The following is an 8,918-nucleotide window of genomic DNA, read 5'->3' as shown; positions in this document are numbered from 1 at the left end:
TCCATCCTTGACTTGATTTTTAACTTTTTTGGAGAGTTTTCAAATTGATTGTGGGTTCAAGGGAATTCATTCCCACGGGTTCATATCAGAGATGGAAGCTATTATAGTCACCGAAGCTGGGCACATAAATTTTTTACGGAATGACATATCCTCTTGAGTTGGCATGCCACGTTCTATAAACAAAAGTCAAAAACAAAAAAGAAAACAAACCTGTCATTTGTCCCCAAGTGACTTAAAAAAAAATAAAAAACAAAAAGAAAACAAACCTACTATTCGTCCCCACGTGAATTAAAAAAAAAATAAAAAACAAACCTGCCATTTGTCTCTACTATTCTTTCTTGCCATTCTTCCCTCTCCTCTTTGTATTGCTATAGCCTACAACGCTTTCTCACTCTATTTTCCGCACAAATCTTTGTCTTCCACCGGCCTCATTTTCCCCCTCTTCCAAACTGTAGTTTTTCCTCCATCTTTTTCTCTATTTTTATTCAAATATTAGGGTTTTTATATACAAATATTAGAAAAAATTGGTGTTCAAAAACATAAAATCTGTTTGGAAATACAAACCCACTAGGAATTAAATAATAAAAGAAGTTGTTTTGATTTTCTGTCATGTTGAGCCTTTTGTGTTGGAGAGTTTTGGACCTTGGATTTTTGTCTGTGTTCAAACGTCACGTATACAGTTTTGGACGTATTTAATTTTCTTTTTTTTTAATCAGAAGTTATTCAGTTTTAGACCTTAGATTTTGGACCTTAAAATTTTGGACGTATACAATTTATTATTGTATTATTTGTATATATTTGTATATATTATTTTCTTTGCATAAAAGGGGTTGTTTCTTCACTTTTTCTGCATACTAAGTGGTCCAACTTTTTGCTTATTTCTCCACTTTTTGTGCATACAAAGTGATCCAACTTTTTGTTTGTTTTCCCACTTTTTTCCCTTTTTCTCTTAGGTAAAAAATGGCCTGCTCCAACTTCTTTTGTTTAGTGATTTCTGCTTATCATAACTCCAATAAAAGTTCTCTAACCATTTGAGTCCTACGTATGAATGTGTTTGCACACAATGGCCTGAGCATTCAACTCAACTATCAATGGATTCAAAAATTTATATGAGAAATTGTTTGTTTTAGCTACTTTGTATGATTTTTTCCCTTTTCATGGCTTTAGTACATTTCTTAAAGTACTCTAATTGATTGGTAAAAATGCGCCCTTGAGTGTACTCTTTTTTTAATGTAAATCTATCGTCAATAATTACAACAAAAACAAATCATACATGTTTCTTTCAAATCCCTTTGATTGTATATGATTTCTTTCAATATTCAAGTTAGTATCTTGATTTGAATCTAGTTGGATATTCTTAAATAATTCAAACACTAGAGTTGCAATGGATTCCGATATGGAACATGCAAATAATGAGTATGATGAGGTAGAAGTTGATAATGAGCAAGAATGTGCTGAAATAGTAGATGAACCTAAGGTCGGAATGACAATTTCATCTGCAAAAGAAGTTTTTTCTTACTATATGAAGTATGGTAAGCAGGACGGGTTTGGGGTGTGTAAATGAAATTCTGAACAGGATGATGATAGTAATGTCAGATGGTTTACCTTAGTATATGTGAGGGAAGGCACATCAAAGAGTAAGGCTGCCAATATTCTCAAGCCAAGACAAATAGAGAAAATAGGGTGTATGGCCAGGATTAAGATGAATGATAAAGGCGGATATACCCTGACTAAAGTAAACTTGGAGCACACACACATTTGTAGTCCAGGGAAGGCAAGGCATTTCAATTGTTTTAAGAAGATTGATGCTCGTGTAGCTAAAATACTTGAAATAAATGACAAGGCAGAAATATGAATGTCAAAGAATTTCACGTCACTAGTTGTTGAGATAGGGGGTTACGATAAACTATCATTCGGGAGGAGTGTCGAAACTATATTGACAAAGCAAGACAACTTTGTCTCAGAGTTCGAGGCGTTGAAGCTCTATGTAACTACTTCTAAGAAAAAAAAATCTAAATTTTTATTTTTGCATAGATGTGGACCATGATATGAGATTAAAGAATGTGTTTTGGGTAGACGTCCGAAGTAGAGTTATGTATGAATCATTTGGAAATGTGATTATATTTAACACAACATACGTGAAATGCCTACAAGATGCCCTTTGCACCGTTTATGGGTGTGAATCACTATAGTCAGTCAATCTTATTTGGGTGCGAATTGATATCCAATGAGGATGCACATACCTTGAGTGGTTGTTTAAATTCTAACCACCAAGTGCAATCATCACAGACCAAGACAAGGCAATGCAAATTGTAATTGCTAGTGTTTCCAGCGTCTAGGCATCGCTTCTGCTTGTGGCACATAATGAAAAAACTTCCTGAAAAGTTTGGCTTACATGCTCAATATGATGAGATTAAGCGTGCATTACAGAAATGCGTGTATGACTTTTTAAGTGGGCATGAATTTAAAAAACGTTGGTCTGATTTCCTCGACATGTATGATTTGCATGAGAATGCATGGTTGGGATCATTATATAGCAACCGACATTTTTGGGTGCCAGCCTACATTAGAGACACATTTTGGGCCAAAATGTCAAATACACAACGGAGTGAAGGCATGCATGTATTTTTTAATGATTACGTTAACTCAAAGATCACTCTAAAGCAATTTGTTGATCAGTACGATTCAACTTTTAGGAGGAAGGTGGAGAATGAAGCCATTGCCGACTTAACTTAATTTAATACTGTGATTCCTTGCGTCAGTCACTATCCTCTTGATGAGCAGTTTCAAAAAGTATACACAATTACCAAGTTCAAAGAAGTACAAGATGAATTTCGAGAATTTCGAGAATTTCTATATTTGATTACCTCGTATTTGGGAAGACCACCTTCAAGGAGAAGTACAGTTCTTAGTCCGTTGGTAGTTCGAAGTAAGGGAAGACCACCGTCAAAGAGAAAAGCTCACCCTGTTGAGAATATTCTTAAGAAAGCTAGTACAAGAAGGAGATTATGATGAGACCCTATTGAGGTTCCTGGAGAGCAGAGTAGTCAAATAGCAGATAAATGCAATGTAAGCAGCACACAATATGTATCTCCTCAAACTCAGGTACTTCCTTTCGTGGTTTTTTGTTGTGAGAGCAATACGTATATTTTGTCTATATTTTGACGTTGTATACGTGAATATTGCTATTGTATATTGCTACATGATATAACAAATCAAGTTTGGATACATGCACCAGAATTTTTTTCTACTCCTTTGACTGCTCCTCCTTCGCATGATATAAAAAATAAAGGTTGTATCACTATTACATTTTGTTGGTTTTAACACAATATTTTTTATGTCTATAGTATACACAAGGACAAGTATACACAATGTATTATTTAAAAATTGGAGCGACTATTGCTCCTTCACAGGTAAACCTTCGCAAAAATATAAAAAATAAAGTTTGGTTGGACACATTATGATATTACATTTTTATACATTTGACATAACATTTTTTTTATGCCTATAGTATACACAAAGACAAGTGTATACAACAGATTATTTGGGTATTGGAGCGACTGCTCCTCCAGTGCAGGTGGTGTCAACGTGAGACACTAATATTGTTTTTTAATTTTTTATTGTTGTTCTTACTAACTTTTGTTTCTTTAGGTCCAACCATCTCAATTGCATCTCTCGAATCAAGATGATTATCAGGACAAGTATAAGTGGTGGTGATTAGCAAGAGTGTTTTGGTGGAAATGACTATGTATGGACACAATTATTGGAGTATGTTTTGGTGGAAATTATTGGCGTGCGATTTTTGTAGAAATTATTGGAGTATGTGGTGGTGTTTTGGTCCATTAAGTTATTGTAATGTAATATTCAAATGTACTTCCTGTAATAGGCTTAGTGCAATTTCTTGTAATGCATGTTTGTAGGCATTTTTGTATTAATTGAATTAGTGCAATATCATGTAATGCACTATTTTGTGATGGAATGCAATATCATGTAAAAATGAAGTTCAAATTGCCATGTGGAGATATACACAAATCTGAAACTGTCCATTCATTCTTAAAAGCAAAATATTTACAAATTTACAATAAGAAATGCCCAAAACATAAAAATGCCTATCATTACATGTCAATATTAAAATACATCTCAGAACTGCCCAAAATATAAAATGCCCATCCATTACATGTCAATATTAGAGTACGTCTCAGAACTGCCCAAATCCCAAAGATACCAAACCAAAGTTGGGTAAAACCCAACAACTGCAACTCCTACCCCAACACCAAATTCATGCCCATCTAGCAACTGCAACTGCGTGTTATCATCTACACATTTGGCACAACTTCAATATTTATTATCATCAATGAAATCTACAACTTCAAGTTTGTAAATAGCCTGTTGTATTCATGTCATTCAATTAGCAGAGGAAGGTAAAGCATAACCCATAAGAAAAGGTAATCAAAGTCCATAATTCAGGTGCCCCTTTTTGCAAAGAACTCCATTGCCTAAATCAAAATCTCTGATATTGCTGCATGTAAAATGGAGCTCAATTAATTGGGGTCCTTTTTTTATGCCATTTAAATAGAATTAATCTGTGTTAAGCTTTACGAATTTTTTTTTTTCTATCTATGTTGTTGTAACAACATCATACTGTGTTAAAAAAATGTGTAACAATGTTGTTGTAACAACAACATACCATGTTAGCAACAGATCCTTTGTTTTAACACATAGCCTCTTCATTTTTTTTCCACATTTTGTTGCTTAGTCAACTCACCTAGCTTGAGCAGATTAAAAAGGAAAAAAAAAATATCAGATTAAATTTCCATTTTCTTCCTGAGTTCCAAACAATGTATGCAATCTAAGCTGCAACTCTCCTTCCTTTAATTTTCTTTTTTTTCCAATTAAGCATATTAATTGTTACAATAATGCTAAATCGATAACCATAAATCACTATAGAAAACATTTACAACAATGGTAATTCAAACAATTAATAATTACAATTTATAACCCATCAATAATGGTAAAAAGTTAGAAGGGTTGAACATAAATCATGCCAGAAAACATAAAATAGAGAAGTGAAAATTAGAGACAAGCAGTGAAGCATACTGTGTAATAACAGATGCTCTGTTGTTGTAAATGGAGCTCTACCAATCGGGATGGAGGCAAGCGACGGGCTTAGGGAGATGGAGGGTTCTGGGGGTTTAAAAATAAAGAGGGGAGAGGGATTGAGGCATGGGTTCAGGGTGGGGGTTCGTTCAGGGTGAGGGGCGACGGGCTTTGGAAGTGGAGGATTCTGGTTTAGGTTTTGCGCGAAGGTTCGTGATTCAGGAGATGAGATGTTGAGAGGATGCCGAGAGGGAGATGAGATGGCTTGGGGAGATGGAGGCCACGGGCGAAGGTTCATATTTCAGGGAGATGAGTTCGTGTGGTCCAAGGAGATGATGGGAATGTGGGCTCGTAGGTGGAGTTTGGAGATGAGGGCGATGAGGTAGGATTTTTATTTTTATTTTTATTTTTATCTTTTTTATCTACCTAGAAGGAGCCAAGTCATTTGGTGGAGAGTTTCGATAAATAATTTATGTGGACCTAGCATTTTTCTAAGGAGATACGCTTGTTTATCCTCTTTTTTTTATTTTTCGTCTCTGCTATGTGGTTCTTTATTTGTCTGTCAGTAAAAAGGTAGAAATTGGGCCAGAATACGGAAAAGAAAGAAAACAGAAGAAAGTGAGCCGACTGAGAAATAGTTACATGGCACCCGCAAGTCTATTCAATTATTGTTCTGGGTCTTGTTTTATAACACAGAGAGAGGGACAAAGGTCACGGACCATCTCACGGAATGTGAAAATGCTCGCATGAACGGTAAAAAAACATTACTCTGTACAGTTCCCAAAGAACGTCCAATACGGCAAGGCCCACCCAGCCCAATGACCCAAGTAACGAGCAAGAACGAAGAAACCCCAATCCCCAACTCCAAAAAACAAATTGATGGTGGGTAGGCCAGGAGTATAAAACCTTTTTTAGTAGTTGACTTAAAAAAAAAAAAAAAAAAGCGCATCTAAACGCATGTTACTTGCATGGATTTGGGCCTTATTTCGGGCAGAACAGGGAATTGTTTATACACAGGCATGAATGAGGTTGTAGCTAAACATGAGCTGGTGAAGTTTGATCAGAGGGCCTGGTTACATTGTCTGCTTTTACGCCTCTTTCGCTCACGCTATTCTCAGCAAATTTCAAGCTTGCTAGATGAAAACCATTCTCCTTCTCATTTGATTTCCATTCAGACATGTAGTACTCCTCTTCTGTGGCGTGTGTTTTAGTTGATGGGCCACAAAACATGCCACCCCATTGCGGGAAGTATATTAAGAATAATGGAAGGCTGCAGCATATCATCATGATTCCCATTAGAGTTATCCCTGTTTCTTTTGAATATCTGGATCCTCTAAAGAAAATCAGCTGCGTCAAAACTGCCCCAACATTTCCACCACCGCCGGTCATGCCGGATACGACCCCCAGTGACCTGATAATTTGCCATAGTATCATATGTGAATGAGTAACAGCTATTTGTTTAGGCAAAACAAAGGACTTTGAAAATAAGAAGTAATTGGAAAACATACCTACGAGAGACAAAAGGAACCACCCCAAATGTAAGCCCACAAGCAGCTTGGACAAGAATAGAGAAAGCAATCATCACAAAAATGGATGCACTTAAAGTCCCAACCTGCCCAAGAATAACACAGAAAATACCTCCCAAGGTTTGCACTACCCACAAGGCCCAAAGCCTTCCCCTCATTCCATACCTCTTTGCCATTACATCAGAGAGAAGCCCTCCTCCTGGCCTAGAGAATAGATTTGCTAACCCAGAACTTGCTGCTATCATTCCTGCAGTATGGAGTTTTAGATTGAATCTGTCATAAAAGTACTCAGCTATAATGTTGTCCACAGTCAGTTCTACCCCAAAGCAATAACCGTAAGTCAATGCCAGAATCCACCCTCTATAGTTTGTGACCCCATAGTAGAAAACCCACGAAAATTTATCTTTTGGCTTCTCCCCAGATTTCTGCAGTCGATGGAAGTTCCCATCCGGCATGTCCTGTCCAAAGATCAAAACCGCGAATGCCGACAATGTTTGAAACAGAGCAGGAATGAAAAAAGCAATTCTCCAGGCTGTAAATTTGACCGCGCCAATGTCTCGGATGACACTAAACACAAGTGGCATGAGGAGTTGCGTCGCTCCACCACCCAGGTTGCCCCAGCCACCTGCAAAACCATTGGCGGCACCAACTACTGGAGCAGAGAACATAGAGCTCATCCAGAATTGAGTTGAGACGAAAGTAGCAAGGGAGAAGCCCGTGAAAAAGCGTACGAGGAGGAAAGATGTAGGAGATGAGGCAATAGAACTGAAGTAAACTGCTGGTGCAGTGAGGAGGATGAGCGAGGAAGAGGCAAGGCGGGGTCCAAACAAATCGCAGGCAGTCCCCATGGCAATCCGGGCGAAGACTGCTCCGGAGACTGATGCAATCCCGGCGTTGCCAATATCAGTGGATGTGAGGTTGAGGTTATCACGAATGATTGGGAGGAGCGGTGCAGCCGCAAAAGAAGACACAAAACAAGCCAAGAAGGAGATCCATGACAGATGAAATGCTCGCATGTGAGGTGCTGCCACCGAGAATAACCGGAATTCAGTGGCCTTGTGTTCTGAATCCACCGGAAGGGCGAATTTAGGAGGCTGAGATTCTTCTTCCATATCTGATCTACAAAGTAAAGTATGTCTCTATATGAGTTTGGAGAGAGATCAATAAGATGGTTAAACTTCTCTACATCTTCTGTCTCTTCAATTTGGAGAACAGAAGATGGAAACTAACTGGTAGAGGTGCCCCTTGACTGAAGATAGTCTCCAATTTATTGAGCCTTTCCCACCTTACAAAACTTGGATTTGCCATTGACGTGTAGTGAGAATATGTATTTCATATAATTGACGGCAGATGAATTAGTTGCTAAAGACAAAATCTAATGTTATCGTTTATTATTCCTTTTTGGTTGGAAAATGGCCTTTTGAGGGTGAAAATGCAAGTTCGAGTTCTCAGAGCCACGCATATCGGCCTAGTCTCATTCTTCTATTGGCGTTCTAATGCTGCACAAGAGCAAGGATGCGTATATTTTACACCCAAAATCATTAAATATCTTGCACCATTCACTTACAAAAAAGAAAAATAAAGCAGTCATTTAATTATAGCATTTATAATGAATGAAAAATAAGTGAAAATAAATTTTGTGACATTGCAACTTTTTAATAGTTTAATGGGAAAATATGTTAACGCGGGAAGAAAATCTATTTATAAGCCTTATTTTCTACACACTCAACATATCATTGACGTGAAGCTTTACATATCAGTTATGTTAAAAAATGATTGGTGTCTTAGTTTTTTTAAAGTTATAATGAGTTTCACTACTATAAATGTTGTGTTAACATCGATTTATATATAGAAAAACTCCAAACTCGAACGTGGGTAGTTTGAGTCTAGGAATTAACTTCTTTTGACATAATTTACAAACCCAATACGTATTCAATACATAGTGATTGGTGGATAATGTTTTGAAGGACTTGATCAAATGAATTGGATTAAAATTAACTTATTAATGTAGCTTGACATGATCCCAATTGGATGCTATAACATGAATTGTCAGTCCTATTTAAAAATAAAATATAAAAATTAAAATATTTATTATTTGGAGGGGAGAGAGGGGGATTAGAATTCAATTCAAAGGCGTGAAAGCCAGAAAGTGGTGCTCCCGCTTGTTTTGATTGGATGGTGGATAGCGTAGTAAACTCCAATGCTTTCCGTGGGAAATGAATCCATGATCCCTTCCGGACAGGTTGTATTAAAGCATTGACTTCTTGGAGGGCGTTGTATGCATATGACTTGGTA

General features: G+C 37.1%; 1 protein-coding gene across 1 annotated transcript; it reads right to left on the bottom strand.

Annotated features, from left to right (window-relative positions):
- Positions 1-5,977: 5,977 nt before the first annotated feature.
- On the bottom strand, positions 5,978-7,925 carry LOC121256441 (high affinity nitrate transporter 2.5-like). Its single transcript, XM_041157239.1, has 2 exons — positions 6,606-7,925; positions 5,978-6,508 (listed from the first exon to the last, which is right to left on the bottom strand). The coding sequence occupies exons 1-2, from the start codon at positions 7,733-7,735 to the stop codon at positions 6,133-6,135; spliced, it is 1,506 nt and encodes a 501-aa protein (XP_041013173.1). The 5' UTR covers positions 7,736-7,925; the 3' UTR covers positions 5,978-6,132.
- Between the last annotated feature and the right edge of the window lie 993 nt (positions 7,926-8,918).

Source organism: Juglans microcarpa x Juglans regia, chromosome 3D (genome assembly GCF_004785595.1).
Source record: "Juglans microcarpa x Juglans regia isolate MS1-56 chromosome 3D, Jm3101_v1.0, whole genome shotgun sequence".
Classification (NCBI taxonomy): Eukaryota; Viridiplantae; Streptophyta; class Magnoliopsida; order Fagales; family Juglandaceae; genus Juglans; species Juglans microcarpa x Juglans regia.
This window is presented reverse-complemented; position numbering and strand designations above follow the sequence as displayed.

Coding starts and splice junctions, on each gene's coding strand:
- LOC121256441 (XM_041157239.1), bottom strand. CDS start 7,735: ATGGAAGAAGAATCTCAGCCTCCTAAATTCGCCCTTCCGGTGGATTCA. Junction 6,509..6,605: donor GTTCCTTTTGTCTCTCGTAG/GTATGTTTTCCA, acceptor GCAAATTATCAG/GTCACTGGGGGTCGTATCCG.